Source organism: Nematolebias whitei, chromosome 21, assembly GCF_014905685.2.
Source record: "Nematolebias whitei isolate Nwh7 chromosome 21, NemWhi1, whole genome shotgun sequence".
In the NCBI taxonomy this organism is placed as follows: domain Eukaryota; kingdom Metazoa; phylum Chordata; class Actinopteri; order Cyprinodontiformes; family Rivulidae; genus Nematolebias; species Nematolebias whitei.
The window spans coordinates 21,997,301-22,017,911 of record NC_056518.1 but is presented as its reverse complement, the minus strand read 5'-3'; the positions used below and the strand labels follow the sequence as shown (position 1 = coordinate 22,017,911).

At 39.8% G+C, this 20,611-nt stretch overlaps 1 protein-coding gene across 1 annotated transcript; it reads right to left on the bottom strand.

Moving 5' to 3' along the window:
• Positions 1 to 2,317: 2,317 nt before the first annotated feature.
• olig4 (oligodendrocyte transcription factor 4) lies at positions 2,318 to 3,088 on the bottom strand. The gene has a single exon (XM_037694881.1). The coding sequence runs from the start codon at positions 3,086 to 3,088 to the stop codon at positions 2,318 to 2,320; it is 771 nt and encodes a 256-aa protein (XP_037550809.1).
• Positions 3,089 to 20,611: the final 17,523 nt, after the last annotated feature.

The window sequence follows — 20,611 nt, the reverse complement described above, 5'->3', positions numbered from 1 at the left end:
GTTACAGTTACAGTTTACTTTTCCATTTTGATTGCAGTGAAGAACCAAAATCGGTTCCTTTTTGTTTTTATGTATCCTTAGATGAGTATGTTTTTTTTTTTTTTAAGTTTCGATCTAACTTATTTTTTTTTTTAGATTTTATTTAGTACATAAATGATTTTAATTTGGGGGGGAAAATGTGAAAATATATTTATTAGACTGAGCAACATGGTTTCAAGAACTCAAATCTTGGACACTTTAAAAAACAACAACAATAATATTTAAGATTTTTTCCAACCTCTCTTTCAGGCAGCTCTAATGTACTCCATATATTTTCTATAATATGCTGAATGACATAAAATGTGCATTTTTTCCCTCTGACTGTTGAATCCATAACATTACTGGAGTGTTTTAACACTGAAACTCAAACCAGTGCTGCCACATGGTTAACGTATGCTAAAGACCACAGTGATGACAGCAGAGGCTGACCATAATACACAGAGGACATGCCCATATTGTATGATTTAAGAAGCATATCCATTACGCACCACAGTCATCACACCCACATGCACGCACACATGTGCAGACTCTCCAGACCACTGATGCCACATTGTGGGTTAACACCATCTGGTGCCAATCAGGAAACACCAGCTTTTGCACAAGTCGGTGTCTCTAATTATCTACCTCGAGCAAAAGGAGGCCGATCCCCACTAATCTCCACAATGTGTTCTGCTTCCCATTCCCACCTGTGTCCCAGTAAAGGAGGGGTTGATATAAGGGAGGACTGGGGTCTCTGTGTCGAGGGAGCAGGGACCAGGTGACGCTGCAGAGCTGGTCCCCACGACAGAAGCTCCATCGCTTGGTTTGGCTAGCAGCTGCCTCCCCCCACTGAGACATCCCACAGCTGACAATCCCCCCCGTGCTGACAGGAGCTCTTTACAGTGTCAATAGCCTCATATATTAGAGCTAACCGCTTTTGTGGTGAGCGAGGGTGTCAGGCCTTTTGGCCCGGCAGAGCTTGTTACCATGATGAAATGTAGATTGAATGGAGGGGGTCTGTGTCCCAGGCACGAGAGCTTTGACTGCCCCTGCCTTTGTGTCCCACGCATGGCCATTGTTCAAACCCCTTCAGCACTCTGAGAAGGAGGTGGTGGGTGAGAATGAGTTACATCTCTTCTTTCTGCCCTGATCTCCAACTCATCTGTCAGCCGTGGGAGGATAAGCATGTATTTTACACGCTTGATTTGTTGCTAAGTGAAAGCCAGCCATTGCTGAGCTGATTGACTAAATCATGTTCATGACACTCAGTGTGTTCTGTTTCGGGTTTATGGTTTGTTCGAGCAATCATCTCTGTGAATCAACTATAATTTATTTTTTCACTAATACAAGTGAATGCAAAGTTAGAATATTTGGACATATTAACAACAAAGCTCCTGATTCAAGTGCGTATTTTTTTACGTGAGCACGCTATGTCCTCTGCTCTTATTTTGTCCTTTGTGTGCCTATATCCATAATCATATGAGACAGTGACAAATGGCTGGCCTACAGCTGAGGACATCGTTGTGTCCCTCGCCTGTGTCTGACAAAAGTGACGCGCCGTCCTGGCGCCTGTGTCGTCCTTTCATCTCCTACACCCTGTTGAGGTGAAGATTGATGGTCCCCTGGCTCAAGAACGCCACATTCAGCTTCTGTGCTGCTGTATTGTCTCGCCCTCCTGTCCCTCTTTAACTTTTTAGGGGTTAGTCTGTCCAAAGCTGGTTTGCAACAAATTACACTCTGTCTAAAATATTACTTTTGGCCTGTCAACGCTCTGTCAAAAGCCCTTCTGCTTATAAAAGATGTTGCTTTGTTGCACTTTAAAGCATTTGCACTGATACATCTTTTAATTTTGCTGAAACATTTTTGCTAAATATAAAAAAATACATCACATAGTAATTTAATTTAATTAAAAAATCAACATCACTCATTTAGGATAAACAGCAGTCAGGAGGAAAAATGAAATGATGAAAAAGAAAACACGAGTTACTTTTAAAACATATTTTAATTTAGGAAAATAGAAATCCTGCACAAGATCAAACATATGTTCCCACAATGAGGCATCGATAAAGGCATCAGATAAATTACAGACTTTGCTGCTCCAATAAAATCCCAGGTGCATGTCAAACATCACTGTTTCACAAAAGCAGAAGAAACAAATCAATGACAAATAGCAGCAGTTTATTTGTACAAAATGTACAAGTCTGGTACCAGGCAGCGTGTGGTCAGTCCTTTCACCTGCAAAGTGTTTGGTTCTGTGCTCTGATCCAAACAGAAACAGTCCATTAAATGAGTGCGTCACTCATTTGTTCATAGACAAGCTGTGTAGTGTGGAGGTTGTAGTGGGCAGAGGCTGGCACAGCGTGCATGGACAGGGCATGCCAGGGAAGTGCCTGTAGGAGCTGCTCAGGTGCAGCGGGTCCTTCAGAAGGCTCTGGACTGGAGCGTGGAAGCCCAGGAAGGTTGCTGTTGGAGGGGAGTGTGGAGCTGGAGCTGAAGAGGGAGAAGAGGAGTGATGCTGTAGAGATGCGCTGCCCACCAGAGAGTGAAGAGACTGGGCCAGAGGATGTAATGGGAGGTGGGCAGCTGTGGGTGCAGGGGTGATGGCGTGGTGAGCAGCGGAGCGGCTCTGTGCAGCAGCGCTGCCACTGTAAACATCCCCAACCAGCTTCTTCATCTCCTCCAAGGAGCTGGAGAGCATGAGGATGTAATTACGAGCCAGCAGCAAGGTGGAGATTTTTGAAAGTTTGCGAACAGAAGGTCCATGAGCGTATGGCATAACCTCCCTCAGGCCATCCATCGCTTGGTTCAGGTCATGCATCCTCTTCCTCTCCCGGCTGTTGACTTTGAGCCTCAGGTCCTGCACCTCTTCCTTGCTGAGCTCAGATCTGCTTTTGGCCTTTCCTCCATCACTGCAGTGCTCCATTCTGCACTGGCTGGCCTCGCTGCTCTGTCGGTTCTCCAGACAGTATTTCTGGAACATCTTGTTGGAGAAGAAACTCCCAGCAGAGTCATCCACCACCAGGTCAGGGGATGAAGAGCGGCTGCAGGTGGAACCGGCGTCCGAATCCATTTTAACAGAGAATTCTCAAAAAAAATTATACTCAAACCCAGAAAACGTAAATGCTTTAAAATCTTTTTTTTTCCCAGTTACAGAGAGTCTGTGCTGGTTAGTTTGAAGACCAGTCTGTTCACAGGAGTGAGAGTGTTTCAAAACTGTCACCTCATGGGCCTGCTGGTGTGTTTTTATACTCCGGACACAACAAAGGAACAATAAACTGCATAATGAGACACTTAGGGCCACAACCAATTGCAGAAGGGACACACTTTCACCCCCCTCTAACACCCCCTTGTTGCAGCCCCCACTTCACCTTCCCACACCCACTTTAACTTCCCTTAAGCTGATGAATTCCCAACACAATAACGTTCACATGTTGTGATGAGCTGTAATTATTAACTATGGAAACACCCGTCATTTTTTGGTTTTTAATAAAAATTGATCAAATCCACATTTGTTCTTTGCTTTCTTTAACCTTTAAGTGAAAGTGAAAGTGTTAACGCCCGAGTTCAACAGGCCACAGTTTTTATTGCCTTCATCCACAGATAGATGATGCCTTCAAGGCCTTATTTACATACGGTATCCATGACACACTTTGGAGAAAGGTATGAGGCACCATATGAGGCGCTTGAACATATAAAGAGCAGCGTTAATGGCAGACTGGGTACAATTCAGCCAGGAGCTTAAAACAAAGAAGGTCAAATAAATTTGACTCGACTCCCCAAACAGTCTGTGAAATTGCATCACTGGAAGGGGGGCTCTTCATTTGAGGAGGTAGTTAAAAAGCCACTAAACAAGCAGACACCCTCCTAATTCATTTGTAAGGCTTTTAGCACTTCTTAATTTTATAATTGTATTTGTTTAAGTTTAGCTAGAATCTTGCTCATTTAAGATGGAAAATCTTTTTTTTTTTAGGCTTCAGAGCTTCAAGAGCTTGTTTTTTGGCTCACATTTCTTTGGATCGCAGTGGGGTTGGATTTCACCACTGAGTTTGATAATTTCCTGCTTCCTGTCTGCCAACAAAGTAGCAAAAGTTTATGATGTTTATTTAAAAAAAAAAAGTGTCCTAGAATTATATTCTACAGAATAGAAAAATAAAATTGACTCTGCAAAGCAACAAGAAAGTGAGAAATTTCATTCAGATTTATTAAATTGACAAAAATAAATAAATAAAGACATTGTAGTTAAAATATGTGGCAGCTTGAGAAACTGTTTACTTTCCGTCCATGTGGAACACAGTAGGACTCCCTGGTTTGCTTTTATGCAACTCTCTTCTGCTGTCTTTATGCATCCTCTTCAACATCCATCTTACCCAATAAAATGTTATTTTTTCCAAACTGTTGAGCATTTTATTGTTTAAAGATTCATCTTTTTTAAAATCTTGTCGTGTTATCTATAAAACACACTGTAAAAATATCATCCTTCCATCAGTATTGGAGAAAAATCTAACTAAGGAAGTCAAACTTGTGTAAAACTTCTCAGATTTATCTTTAACACATCCACATGTAAACTAAATGTTTAACTTATCCAGTAATTTTGATATGCTTAATTTTCCCCCCACTGATTTACTTTTTCTCTGATATCACTATTTTTAAACGTTGGATTTCTCTCCAAGTGATGTTAGCTTCAAAGCAAGAGGTTCACACCTTGCCACCACCACCACCACTGCTCCATCAGGGGGCCTCACAGGGTGCTTTGACTCAGCCAGTATTCAGTGATATTATAATTGGGGGAACCTTGAGAGCTAACATAAGCCCGTTATTTGGAGCATATGGATTTTCCCATCGTTAGGCTTTGAGCCAATGTGGCTGCAGGATTCTTCTTCATTAATTGGGTTGAATACTAATTAACAATGTTGGACACAACTGTCCAGTCTTTCAAAGATTTGTTTTCAAGTCACAATTTCTCTCCAAAAGTTCTAACAAGTCTTTATTGTATATAAACTGAAGAAAACTGATTCCAAATTTGATTGCTGAGTTCAGAATCAGAATCAGAGTGCTTTATTATTATCCTTGCACCGTGAAGCACAACAACATTTCTTTCCATACAGCCGTCCTAAAGATGGACAGAAGTGTATGGGAGCTACAGCTTCAAAGATGTGCCGCCCCTGTTATTCTTAGAAGAGGAGAAACACCATGAGGATAGTGGGTATTAAAAAAAGATCTATTCACACCTTGTCCTTGTCAGGGCACGATTTAAGACATAAAAAAAATCTACCAGCAAGATTTATAGACACATTACATATGCATTTGACGACAAGACAGTGAGATTTGTCCATTGAAACACTTCCAGATAGCACCATAGTCCTCATAAGATGCTAATGTGTCAGCCGATACAGCTCTGATAAGAGTTCACAGAAGTTCTTGAGGGTGTGTGTGCAGGGGTGGATATAGCAGAGTCTTCTTAGTTTACACATCCCCAGGAGTAATTTGATAAGTTGGCTTGTTCAAGGCCGAACGGGGAGGCCAGATTCAGATAAGCCACAGTTGCTTTTTGTACAGGCAGACTGTTTTTCTCATCAGCCTTGACTTCTGCTGGTACTCTCATGATCCAAAATGGCCAGATTTGTGGGCTTTCCACTGGTCCGTGCTTGTTAGGCTTGTCCAAGATCACTTCCAACATGCTGGCAAGGTCCAGAGCCGCAAGTGGCCTACGATTCTCATAAATCGCTTCCATCTTACCGTTGAGCTCACAAATCAGCTGAGTCTAAGAGCTCGAAGCACAAATTAATCCTTCACATAAAGTAAGTAGCTTTGCCATGGCCGAAACTGCTGCCGCCATCGTTCTTAATAGCTGATAACATAGGTATCTGCCAGTGCCAAAAAGCAGAAACCCTGCTATCATGAATCCAATGTTGTACAAATATTCAGTATACTCCAGAGACAACAGAGAAAGGCACATCATCATCCACTCTCTCCACAGATCCATGATATACCCAGCTGCGTGCACCTCAGCGGGGCATGAGGGTTCTCCAGCACCCTGTTGCTTGGTTTAAATGTTTTTTAATCAATTGCGTTGAAAGCCCAGCTGACCAAACCCATAACATTAATTTACGATTTGGAAGATGTGTAAATAGAAGCTCCCATACACAGGACAGAGAGCAAAAAGCAGAAGGATGGCAGGAGAGGGAAGAAAAAGCATCCGTCTTGCTCGAGGGCGAGTGGAAAAAAAAGTTGAAAACGGTTGAGCTCGTTGAATTAGGTTGTCAATGGTAAAAGTTATATAAGAATATGTAACACACTGGGGATCAATAAAAGTACAATCAGTATGTATGGGGATTGAAGGGACTCTAGCTGAATAATGGAGTGGAATCAGTCTTTCTCTCACTCTATTCTGCATGAGCCACATAAGTCCCATTCTTCCAATCGTTCTTATTCTTATTCATGTGTTTGTGTAGGCAACGGGCCACACAGAGAGACATAAGGGTCTCTGAGCTTTGTACTTCCCAACAGAAAGCGTAGCCACCTTCCATGTTTCCACATAATCCTTCAGTTTTTAACCCTGCGTTAGAGTGTTTGACTTTCTTCTCAAGATGCCACCTTTCAGGACCCATCATCCAATTCAGAGCTCAGAGACATCCATTTCTTCAGGCTTTCTGCTGCCTCCTGGGGTGCTCTTTGGTGAAAGTGCTCAGGTGACCAGAAAAAGAGGGCATTATTACAGGCATATGCTTGTAGTGACAGAGGATCAGGCAAGATTAGGGCCTATCACGGCTCAATAAAGTGTTAAGCTGAAGAGCAAACCTGTGCTGTGTACCATAAGGCCTCCTTCACTCTCCGCTGGTCATTGTTTAACTGGACCAGCGCTTCGATCTTCTTGGTTTTAATCTAAGCTATAGAGCAGAGTAAAGAATGAAATGGCAGCTTTGGTTTTCACCCTTTTCCTCAATATTTATTACATATCAAAGCTCCATTTTCAGAGCAGAAATATATAAAATGAATCGGTTTGCTTTATTTTGTAGATTTTTGTTTTCTCCTCTGTAATATATTGAGAATAAGATATAAAACTGTTTCGCCAACTGTCTGGAAGGGTTGACAAGAACAGAGAGAGCTGCTCTTTGTTATCATAAAGTGCTCAGTGATTTATTCATTTACACTGCCTGAAACAATTGCATTATTTCAGCCGCAACAAAAAGACTCAAAGGCAGTATGAAAATCCTCTGGGATGTTTATGAGTCACTAAAGACTCCAATAACTTTCCCCTTCACTTTTAAGGGGCCGTGGAGGATTTCATGCTGTGGAAGGCTGCAGGGCGAAGGGAGTCAGGAGGAGGTGTTCAAGCGCAGGAGGATGAAAGGAGTCCGGGTCGTCTTTTCTGGAGCTGAATGGGGCTCAGTCAGCAGGCTGTCCCATACACTGGTCTGCTCCATGCTGCTAGAACTTCATAAATTACCCCACAATTACCCCGAGGGAGGACAGACAGCTCGAAGGGGGTGAGAGTGAAAGAAGATAAAGGAGGACCGGTCGCAGAGCAGACCGTCATAAGGAGGTGTAGGAACCAGGTCAACATGTTGGCCTTCAGGTTGGTATAGGACCCAAATGATGACAGCTTTGTCATCATCATCACTTATTAAAATAACTAGCATAACTTTTAATTCTAAACTTAATTAAATATGATCATTTTTCAGTACTGAAGATCAATTTCTGATGAGACGAGAAGTGTTTTCAGCAATCCAGAAAATGGGTCCACTTGTCCTATAAATAAACAATAACATGAATGAGAATCTGTAAATTCACATCTATGAACCAGAACTTCATGTTGCACTTTAAGAAAAAAAAAAAAGGCTTTCCTATAAAAAGCTTTGAATTTACAGCTACGGTATTAAAAATCAGCTTAGAAATCCAAAAGTTTTATCTTAAAGTATATATTTCATTAGCTTGTCATCCAATCATTTTTTATTAATATCCTTATAACTAAATTAATTCAGTTCAATGCAGTTTATTTATATAGTGCCAAGCCACAGAAGCCTTTTCAGGGCACTGAACAGAAACATTTAAATTTAAAAATAATAATTTAACATTATTTATCTGAGGAGCAGACTGATTTGACTTTAACTCCATCACAGAACTTTCATCTTGAGCAAGCACGAAGGCGACAGTGGAAAGGAAAAACTCCATCATGAGGAAGAAACCTTCAACAGAACCAGGCTCAGGACAAGCGGCCATCTGTTTCGACCAGCTGGGTTTGAGAGGAACAGATACACAATGGCAGGTCAAGAATCATGTTAAGATAGAAATAATATCAAATGAAAACCATTCAGTTTTAACAATTCACTTAAGGAAATGAGGTCAGTTTTTTCTCTAGTAGTCTAAGCTTAAAACAGCATAACAAGCCATCCCTAATTATAGGATTTACCAAAAAGGAAAATCTTAAGCCCAGTCTTAAAACTGGATAATGTGTCAGCCTCACGGACAGAAACTGGAAGTTGGTTCCACAACAGAGGAACCTGATAACTGAAAGATCTTCCTCCCATTCTGGTTTTGGAAACTCTAAGAACCACAAGTAAACCTGCAGTCTAAGACTGAAGTGCTCTGTTAGGAAAATATGGAACAACAAGATCTCAAATATAAAATGGAGCTAGATTGTTAAGAGCTTTGTAGATTAGAAGTAAGATTTTAAATTCAATTCTGGACTTGACAGGGAGCAAATGGAGAGAAGCTAAAACTGGAGAGATATTGTCTCTCTTACTAACTCCAGTTAAGACTCTGGCAGCAGCATTTTGAATTAACTGAAAACTTTTTAAAGAAGCATTTGGACACCTAGATAACAAACTATTGCAATAGTCCAGTCTAGATGTGATAAATGCGTGAACCAGTTTTTCTGCATCATTTTTAGATAAGATGTTTCTAATTTTAATGATATTACACAGGTGGAAGAAGGTGGTTCTAGTAACTTTTTTAATGTGGGGGATAAAAGACATGTCCTAACCAAAAATAACACCAATGTTTTTAACATTAGAGCTGGAGGCCAGATTAATGCCATTCAAGGAGGGCAAAATACTGAAAAAATCATTCCTAAGATGCTCAGGTCCAAAAAATAAAACCTCAGAAAATTTAGGGTCATCTAGGTTTTTATGTCTTTAAGACATGCTTGTAGTCTAAGTAGCTGACTGGATTAATTGGGTTTCATGAACAAATATAACTGTGCATCATCAGCATAACAACAAAAATGTATCCCATGCTGTTTAATAACATTACCTAATGGGAGCATATACAAAGTAAAGAGTATTGGTCCAAGCAGTGAAACTTGAGGAACTCCGTGACTAAAAATCAGTTTAATAATTTCAGTTGTGTTCAAAGTTCAATGCCTTTTTCAGTAACAGCAGTTAGAGCAGTGAAAAGTGCTCTTCTCACTAATTTTCATTTTATCCATGTGACAAAAATAAAATAATTATGTTGTATTGTTCACTCAATAGTTGCCTTTTGTCTTGACACGTTTGTTCTGAAAGTTTCAAACTGCCAGCAGTTGTAAAAATGATGTAAACATTGGAATAATTAAATTAATTTTAGACACGACTGTTACATTTGTCTGTTGTCTTAAAGATATACATCAAATATTGAATAAAAATTACTTTCATAATGAATTTTGTCATCTACATTTACTAAATTTAGCTATAAAAGAATGAACTGGTGTAAATGGAAATTAATTCTTCATTCACCATCTAAATATCTGACAACCAAACTGGTAAGCCTATTGCATCAGTTTGGATTTTATGTCCAAAGTAGAGAAACTCATCCCTAAATTATAGTTTGATTTGTTAAATTACCAAACTTGCACGAAACATCCTGCATTAATTAAATGTTTGTGAGAAGAAGTTGTGAAATCAAACAGAAACAGCAACAAAACCCAAATGGCTGCAGCCTACACAGATGTGCACACTTACTAAGTGTATCTGTTTGGCATTGTGTTGGTCACACGTTCGAGCATCTGGCAGCTCATGAGCGCACGGGGGTGGCTTTGTGTCGACGATCTGCAGCGTTCCGCCGGCCTGTCCACCCCCTCCATGTATCGGTGTTAACCAGTTTGATGGGGAACTCCTCTCCCAATAATCTCCCTCCCCAAAGTCCAGGCACGAAACTTGCCTTTCATCAGCACCATTGTCTCAGTCTGTTACCTCCGCTTGTTCTCCTTCACCACGGCAACAACCCCCTCGTCGCCCCGTTCACGTCCCATCTGTGAGTAGGCCTGCCATGTGTCCATTCATAACAGTGCCGGCGGCAGCTCCACTGTATGTGGAAAGTACATGATGCAGTCCTTTTGTGGAGGGCTCAACTACTTACCGCTGACCTCTGGGTCACTGGGCACAATAATCTGAGCGTTGGTGGCCACTGGCTATCCTTATTGGCCAGTGATTGACGAGCTGATCAATGGTTTGTGTGTGTGTGCCCACATGTGTTTTGTTGGTATATAACCTCAGCAGGCCATTGACTTAAGTCATGCTGTTTTGTTAGTATTTGCCTTTTATATGCATCAGACTGGTTAGTGACACACAATTGGCTTTTTTGGCCTTTTAGCTTGATGTTGTGAACTGAACTGCATTTATTGCTCAGCTGGCACATACTGTGTCTCGCCTCAAAAATCTGCTAAAGTACTTCATAAGTATGGAGCACAGTTAGAGCAAATTGAGGAAATAATGTAGTCGTAGATGTAATCAACATTTGTTCGCTGAGTTCACGTTTGTGCTCAGTTTGTAACCCATGAATTAGTAAATCACGTTTTTAAATTTGTAAACATCTCATAGATGTATTTAACTAAAACAGATACAGACCAAGAAATTTTAGCAGGTTGACATTTACAAATTCTCACTTCTTGTAACAGAAAACAACACGTTACAAGTAAAATTTGACCAAACAGAACTTTTTCTGAAGTGGACAAGTGTCATTGTGCAGCCAGTGGCAAGACAAATAATTCAAATTGTTTCCAAAGGGCAAAATCTGAATACTGTATTAATAATATATACATTTTTGTGCTTGCCCTTGGTGAAGGCAGACACTTCTCCCTTCTGCTCTGTCCGTGCTTTGCTCTTTGTCCTGTGAACCTTTTTCAGAACTTTTCTTTACATATCTTCCGAATTGTAAACTATGGATCTGGTCAGCTGGTCTCTCAACGCAATTGATCAAATTTTCTCAACAAGAAGACAAGGTGAAGGAGAGCCCTCTTGCCCCGACAGAACACTAGCAGCTGGATACACAATGGATTCCTGAGGAAGTGCAAGATTGTGTGTGTTTCTCTACATTGCCTGTCAAGGACGCAGAAGATGTGTACAAAATTGGATTATGATAACAGGATTTCTGCTTTTTGGGAGTTGGTGGTTTACCTGGCTTATCGCCAAATTTGGAAAACGTCAGCATCTGTTCTGGCCGTTGTGAAGCTCCCTGGCATGGAAGCAACACTCAGACTCAGATGATGTGTGAGCGAATCTCGCTGGCAGGAAGGAATAGATCTGGGAGAAGTAGGAAGCTCGACTCAGTGCACGTAATCACAATTTAGCTGTTTGGAGTCGCCATGAGATATACTAGCGGCTGATAAACACCACTTCTTATCAGGACTATGGCTGGGGGATGGGGGGTGGGGGTAAGCTATGGACAATGCTCATGGACTACTTCCACTCAAATTCATGCCTTCACTGGCCTCCCTCGTTGTCTCCCCCCCCCCCCCCCCACACACACACCACCTACTCCACAAGCATATGTCTCGTGTCTGTATGTAGCTCTTTTGGTAATGTGCTGGCGCTTTTTGCAGCCTCACGCTGCGTCCTGAAGGGACACAATGCGTGATTTATTTATTTATTTTTTTCCTCCTCTTCCCTTGTGTTTTTCTAATCTAGCGTCCGTAGAGCATCTCTCAGAGGCTGCCGCCTCAGTCACCCCGTCTACACAAGTCTGTGTTTGTTTGTTTGTGATTCTTCAGATGGGCTGTACCGAAATGCAAATTTGTTGTGCTCTGTGCAATGACAATAAAGCTGATCCTGATTGGTATCATAACTGACTGTAGTAACACAAAATCTCCTCCACTGCTGCTGATACAATAAAAACTGGATTATTTATATGCACTTTTAATTTTTTTTAAGGGAATTTGCCCAAACAAATATGTTTATTAATTAATAACCATATTATTATTGACTGAAGTGTCACCAAAATCAGCTTAGGCATTTACTGTTTTAATAGAAATACTAAAACACTTGATTGATCTTGTGAGAAAATATGCATTTATTTCACACACAAAGTAAAAAAAAAAAAAAACTTGAGGTCATCTATCACTTTATTTGTTGGTCGACAAATCATCTTAAATAAAAGTTATGATCTTCTAGTTTTGTAAATTTGGCTGAAAAAAAACCCCCAAAATGTCTTCCAGTCACAGAAAGGAAGTTTAGGAGTTAAATTGTATTCGTCATCTGGAAACTTGAAAACATTCAACTGGTTCATGGGAACTTTTGGAATGAACCGTTAGCAGAGATTAATAAAAAACACGTTCTTCTGTTGCATCTGTACAGAGACTCTTGAAATCTTTTACAAACTTGGATGTGCAGTATTTCTGAAATGTGTTAACTCATACAATCATTTTTATCTCAGTTTGAGCATTTCTTTACCAATGTTTTATTCACTGTTAATTAATAAAACTTAAAGATCACTAGAAAGTTCAGCAAATTCAGGAGAGTTTCATCCCTCAAAACATGTTTTGACTCATTAAGAAAGCTGACTAATAATTGTTAACTTCTCAACATGAGTTGTTAGTCCTCTGGAAAAACTCTTAATGTAACCAATATATGACTAGTCATCCTTATTGCTTCTTATTGTAGTAACCATTACACATGCTTGTTTTGAGAATAAATTATGATGTAAATGCAGATTATGAAGATTGGGATGCTTGATTTTATAATATTTGACATTTTGTCTACAAAAAAATCTTAAATTAAGCTTCTTTTTAATGCAGCTCAAACTGTTTTAATGCCAGACCTTTCAGTCACTTTATTATTTTTATCTGACAGAATGTGTTTTGAGAGTACTCTCCATGTAATTGCACATATTTCAATTACTTTGTAGATATATTTCTGCTAAGTGATGGTTTGTTAGATCCTTGTTGTTATTTTGATGTATTTGGCAAATAAAGTTTAATTATTTGCCACAATGGTTTTTACACAATACAAATGCAGATACTGTACCTTCATGTTATACATCTAATTAGAATTCAATATGATTAGGAAATAAGACCAAAATGATTGCTTGCCTATTTCTTGTGGTGGCATTACAACAACAACAACAAAAAAAGTAATTTGTAATTGGAAACCTAAAACATCAAACTGAACTAAGATTTATTTGCACATACATGGTCCGTTCTTTCTGAAATTAAGGCACCTTAAGGCATATGTGTCAAACTCAAGGCCCAGGGGCCAAATGTGGCCCTCGACGACATCTTATGTGGCCCCAAAATGTTATTTTAAATGTAAAATTCTTTAATCACTTTAATTTTTATCAGTAATCTTTGATTATCATATCAAAATGCAACAGAAAACATCATATCAGACCAATCAAACTCTTTTGAGGAACCTGCAACCAAAAAAATATGTTGGGTTTCTAACTTGAGTTAATGTAGATTCTGAAACAGGCCCTTACTTTGAAAAGGTTTTAATTTTGGCCCCCTTTTGTAAGTGGGTTTGACACCCCTGCCTTAAAGCTTAACGACTGCCTAATTAATGCAAAAGTGAAAGTAAATTTAAGTTTTGTCCTCACAGCTTTAATAAAAACAGTCTGTTTCTCAGCAGATGCTCTTATACAGCTGCATGACCGCATGAGCGTTCAAGTTTATAGCACCACTGTTATCACAATACTATCATTCTCCTGGGTACATAATTTTATACTGTATGTATACTTGTTTACAATTATACTATGCACAGCAACAAAGCACTTCAAGAGAAAAAGCAGCTGTTTCTCAGAAGTGGAAGAGAAGAGGTGAAAATGGAATATAGCTCAAAAACACTGTGAAAAAAGTAAGCACATTTCTGTTTTAGGGTCTATAATCTGTCCTGAAACACAGTTTTAATTTACAGCTGCATTAATTAAACATTTAATTTATGTTTTTGCTCCTGTCTTCATTATCTCTGTAAATCTCTTATTCACGATGTGTTATTTCCTGGAAAGTATTGAGGGATCATTAAGCTTTGAGAAAGTAGAGCAAGCAGCACAAACAGTAAGGAAAAAAAAAGTGCAGCTCTATAAACTGTGTGGCAGTATATTAAAGAGGACAGTGGCCTTTAACAGATTAACCCAAAGTCCACAAAGGCACAGGGAGCTGCGTGGCCATGCAGGGGCGTGAGTGGGCTGCTCTCTGGTTAAATATTGTCCATCTTGGATCTCCCATCATTGTCTAGTTAGGAGCTCCACCCAGGCTTCACTTAGCAGTGCAGACCCACATCTTGGCAGCCGGAGTCAGCCCGTACAAAGGCTGTCGATGCCCGAAAGGCAGATATGGAGATGTATGGATACAGGGTGGGGGGCTCGCCACGTGGGGCTTGTGGTCGTAAAGCCCAAAACAGGACAGATTGGACAGCAAAGCTCTCCAACAACCCCCCCAGTCCTTTTCTTTTTGTGAGCTTCTGTGATGTGACAGTGATAAACGGGACGCACAGTCATCCAGAACAACAAACAGACTCTGCCTCATTTCCTCAATGTGGGCAGGAGCAGGCATAAAGTGGACGCCATCACATTAGAGACTGGTTTCAGACTGGTCCATGAAGAGGGCCACTCAAATAGAAGCCCCCACAATGAGGAGATAACAGCTCTCCTGTTTTGTTTTCTCCAAAAAGCGCCATAAAAATTCTCTTTAATTGGTGCTCCATAAAATTAGCATCTCCAAACTGATTAGATTTCTTTTTTTTTCCTCACTGGCTGTTGTGCCTCTCATTGACCCCATTCACTTTTAGTCCTTTCACAAATTTATTGGGCAGCAAAGGAAAAAGGAACTCATGTAAGAGTTTGCCCTTTGCCCTCCCATTCTCCTCCTCTATCTGGAGTTAAAGAAGTCGCTCTAGAAACATCTGCAGTTTGCTCTGTTTCTTAAAAGTTAATGTGATAAAACTTAATTTTTAAGGAATTCTTTCACAGATTTGGTGAAAGCTTTATAATCTGAGATAGAAACTTTTGCACATCTCTTAAAATATGCATAGCGAAAATGAAAATGCCTCTGAATGGATTTACCAGTCCTCCTGAATGGGGTGTCATTGTGTCTTTGAAAAACTTGATTGCAGAAAAGTTCCTCTTTCAGCAAACTCCTGTTTATAGACATGTCAGTGCAGCACAGGCTGAAATATAATCCCATTAACGCTGAATGGCAAGTCTGTTACTCCATAGCATATTGTGTCTGGCTCTGCATGGATAATCACCGTCTCAGTGGAAATGGTGCAGAGATAAATGGATTTGAGATGCCTTGACATCTTTATGGATGGAGTAATACAGCTGCTGGAGCCATCAGGTTTTCCAGAAAACTGCAAACTGTTCATTTTCTCCTGGTTTAAATGCTGATTAAAAAAAAAAGTTTTTTATAAAGTCTTGATGTCATTTTCTGGATATACATGAGTTATTTGAATTACATGAACAATTGGAGATCAGCTAAGTTTTTGCCTTGCTGAGGCATCTCTCTTGAATCGGAATTACTCCAAAAGCAAACCATTTGTATGTCAGCTTAATGATATTTGGACGTTTCATTAAAATCTGTGCATGAGACTTTTGGCTAATGATACAAACACACAAGCAAAAACATTAGCACTTTAGCTTTGCCTTTAGCAGTGGGCAATAAAAACAGTTTTTTTCACCAATTAGTAGAAAAAAATCTCTTCTTCCAAGTCAGAACTTGAACCAGAATTGTGTTTTGTATAGGCAATAGTGAGATGGAGACATGACAGTCTGGGTGTTGCACTGATAGAGACATATAGAGAAAGTGAAGGCGATGATAGTGTCCACACATCATAATGCAAAGAGCACGACGGGGTTAAACCAGGTTTTACTTGGCCCCCTGACCTCAGGTCTCTTTGATGCTACAACCTTGGGGACAAAGGGTCCCCTAAGGGGGCTTACTGTGGTGCGGCCCTGGAACTGGATCACTGCCAAATGATCAGCAGGATTCTGGGACATGCTTTTGTCCCCCAAGTAAACATACGTGGCTTTGAGTGGGACCAGAACAAAAGGTCGCATGCAGGGAGCATGAGGGGTGAGATCAGAACCAGATTCTAAAAATACACAAAAATTTCAGCTTTCCTCATCGTAACGTTATAAAACACTCATTTTGTTAAAACACAGTGGGAAACTGTGGCAAATACATCTTTATAAGGAGACCCAATCTAATAAGTGTCAGAATCTGCTCTGTTATGTCTGAAGTGATAAAAGTGGATCAGTCCATGTTCTCCTTTCAGTTTAGATCTTACAGAAGGTGAAAATCACACTCATGTTTCTAAATGAATCAAAGTTCCTCATATACCTTTATCAGCTGTGTGAAAGTTGCCACAAACACCAAAGGATTGCGTCAGTGAAGTTGATGTAAGAACACAGGACGTAAAGCTTTCACTGACAGATTTAGAGGCAACATTAGTACACAATTTACTTTGTCATCAACACTTAATTTAATGAGAAATGTACATGCGTACCCTTCATCATATCTTGTAATTAGCTATAGGTACACGAGTTGTAAAAATGACAATAAAAGTGGTAAAAGATGGCCAAAGACAGGTAAAGGGTCCATTTCTTGTGAAAAAGTTTACTTTTTAATATTTTAGTTGTTTATGCTGGAGCTTAAATTTACATATTTTTTACATCAATGTAATTTTCAAAGTATGACTCACATGTGTAAATGAGTGCTTTTCAATTCTAGTAAGCTGAAAACTTGCTGTTGTTTGTTACTCATTTTCATCTTAATGATATCTGAAAGCTTTGGCGGGCAATAAACTAGTTCTCAGAGCTAGTCGTTTCCTGCTCAGAGCCTGTGCAAAGGCTGTCCTGGCTCTTATCCACTGATTCTGAGAAGATGCAAGCCTTTATTTCATTTAAACTACACTCCTTGATTTAGTCATTATCCAGCTTCTGTTTAGTTCACTGCAGATTGTTCAGAAAGTTGTGTGTCGACTCCTGACAGACATTTCATTTAAGTTGTTTTGGATTTCTTAGCACTGGTTCCCTGATTAGATCATATTTAACTTTAAGATATTACTTCTGTATTTAAATGAATGACTATACGCACAGTTCTAAAATGTTACTGAGGTCACTTTAAAGTTGAAACAATCTGCCATTTCATATTATGACCTGACACCAAAACTTTTGTTTTTCTTTTACTGTTTTTACACCTGCTCGTTTACATGTAATTTGGTCATCTATGTATTCCATTGCGCTTTGAGTTGACTTGACAAAGACATGTGTGAACTGTTTGTGTAATTTATTTATTTATACAACATTTTCTAGAGACAACATGAAAAATTAAAATAAAATTTAAGTCTATTTCCCATCCAAATACTTTTTTTTATTAGAGCGTCCAGATTTCTGAATAAATCAGTTTATGTAATACCAAAACCAAATAATTTGTTATGTATTATTTCCTGTACACCTATAAATGACATATTTTTGAGGGTATTAAGCGCCCTCTAGTGGCAACACTCAACAATTCATGCCTATTGGGTCAGTGTGACTTTTAAAGGCAGGAAGAAGAAACATTCCCCACAGTACAGTAAGTCTTCAGTGTTAGGAAGTTAAATACTTAACTTTTCTGAAGGTTATTTCATTCACAAAGTCTATGATTAGCTTTTAATTCAATTAAAATACATGTATTGCTTAATGTATACAGGTTATTTGCTTTTCTGATGTTTAATGTAGCAAAATCAGTTCCTAGCATACCTAAATACTTTCACAAGCTCTCAATCCAGACCTTTTTGTGCACCGCCAATGACTGAGACGCTCATTTAGGATGGATGGCGTGCGTTTGAGTCACTCATTTCCACTCCATTCATGAATAATGCAGTGAAGACAGCTGATGAGGCACAGTAGTGAAGTTGAGAGGCAGGCACACAGTTACATAAGAGCAGACAGCACCACGTTAGAAGGAAGTGCATCACAATCATGTCCTCCCACTCTGTGATTAATTGTTTTGGTTATAAAAATATAGACGCTAGATTAAAAAAACAAAACAGCTGTTTAAATAGAAAGTTAAAGTTGTCATTTTATCATCCTGGCAGCGTTTTGATTGATTCCAGGCTGTCATTGCAACTCCTTACATCTTTTGTTGTATTATCCATTAGTGAACAAACACAAGGCAGATTCTTTCTTTACATAATATAAAATCCTGTTTTTACATTTACTCACTTGTTTTTAATCTATATGCTCCTATTTTATATATTTATTATCTTCTGAGCGTTTCAAGAGACTGTGGCCGACACGTGCCTCCTCCATCATTCATGAGAGTTAATGCAGAGAGCGAGGGCATGCAGCAAAAACCTGCTCCCCTGAGAGACCTGCGGGCACAGAGAAATTACAAATCTGCCGCACTTATAAGCTATGGTGCCAGCAGGGATGGGCTGTGGACCTCGCTGACATGAAGCTCCTTGGCTGCTTCTTGCTGCATGTTAGAGAAATGTTGATAAGTCCTGGAAGACTGAAGCTCCCTGCTTGTACTCAAACTGGCCTGCAGCATTTTCCAGGTCGTAACTACTTGTATTTCAGATTATTGGATGCCAGCAGAAGCTCTGCACAAACAACCTGACGTCCTTTGGGGTCATCGGTCCTACCTTGCAATGAAAATTTGATGCTTTTGGAAACTTTCTGTTGTTTTTTTTTTTTATTGTCAGAGCAATGAGCCACAATTTGTTGTGAAAGAACACAAAGAACTTTCGGCGAGCCAGTTATATCAACACCTTGTATTTTTTTGTTTTCTGCATTAATGTTACAACAGAACATCAATGCTTCTTGTTGAGAGTGGACGATTACAAAATTTCACTCATAAACTGTCCAATTATTGTCTTCTTCTGTCTAAATCAGCCCTGAAGCTTCTCTTCTTTGTCATAAAGAGATCACAGTGATATCCTTGGACAGAGGAAGCCTCTTTCTCTCCGTTCCCACCACCGCACAACCCTCCTCTTCCTCCATGAAAAGTAATTTAGTGCCACTCCTGGTTTATCTATAAAAACAGAAGGAGAGGCAGAGCTTGAGGGAGCTCAAGGTTGGATTAACTTTAAATTTTAAATACTTTAAGGTAACAATCCCAGGTCACAACTAAACATCTTCAACACCTTTATGACAGTGGCTCTGATTGTTTCAGAATAATTAAACAACAATCTGATCCACAAAATAACATGCAGTCCCCACCTTGACTGAAATATACAAACATTGTTCGGATTTAGGTTTGCAGCCAAGTTTTTGCAATAAATTCCTTCAATTTGGTGCAGGAGGTTCACAACAAAACAAGCACACACACAAAAAAAAGTTGCCACAAGTTAGAAATATACCAAAATACAAATGTGCTAAATATGCAGATGCATAAACAATACAGGGGTATAAAACTAAAATGTGCAAGAAGGAAATATGCAGATGCATGCAATTTGAAAGTAAAAGCAGATTCTGGAGCGTGGTCAGCTTGCAGCCAATGACCCTCTCTGCAGAACTGATGACCCACAGCAGTATTAAAACACGGACTTAATACACAAACAGTCTCAACAACCACTAATATTTGACTCTTCTATTGTGACCCTAAGTTTCAGAACCCATGCTTTAATAAGATCTTTAAAATTACACCAAACAAAAAAAGATTCAATCAAGGGCAGCTACAATAAAACAGACTTTTTCCTGTCTACTATCAGTCATCACACCCTGACGTCAGCGAACATTTCTCCAGGACTCCTCTGTTTGGCAGTAAACGTAGCCTCCTGATTAAAGATATTTATTTGCTGCACTGGAATATTCATCTACGTACAATCTCCTAGCACGATCAGGACTCTCCTCTCAGCTCAGCAATGTCACGGTGACTTTGCAGAACTTTCCCCAACTTCAGGGCCATCTATTTTATGTTCTGTTTCCAGGCAAAAAGCACACCGTGTGCCGTTTTGCTGACCTCGCAGGACACGGGCAGGGCTGCGGAGATCAGATTACGACAGAAAGGTGGAATGTGAGGCACTGTGCATGAGCGAGTTTATTAGATTTCACAAGAGTAATGGTGTTCTGCAGGTGTGCATGTCCAGTTAACATGCAGACCTGTGCAGTGCAATAAAACATCCTGTCATTTTGAACTGTTTGCCTTGTTACAGACAGGGGGAGCTGTGGATCTCCCTGTTTAGACTTTGTGTGCTCAAACAAAACACCACATCAGCACCTGCCAGATTGTGTTACATCCTCTGCAGTGTACTGACGATCCTGCAATCAAAGCCTTGATTGCAGCTTGGATAATTACTGCTCACTGTGTTAACGAGTAAAGAGACTGAGCGAAAGCGTGTAACACATGATGTGACAGAGTGGTGATATCAAGTATCTCTCTGTGGGTTTGTGGCTCTCCTGGAACACACAGCGGTGCAGG

Coding starts and splice junctions, on each gene's coding strand:
- olig4 (XM_037694881.1), bottom strand. CDS start 3,088: ATGGATTCGGACGCCGGTTCCACCTGCAGCCGCTCTTCATCCCCTGAC.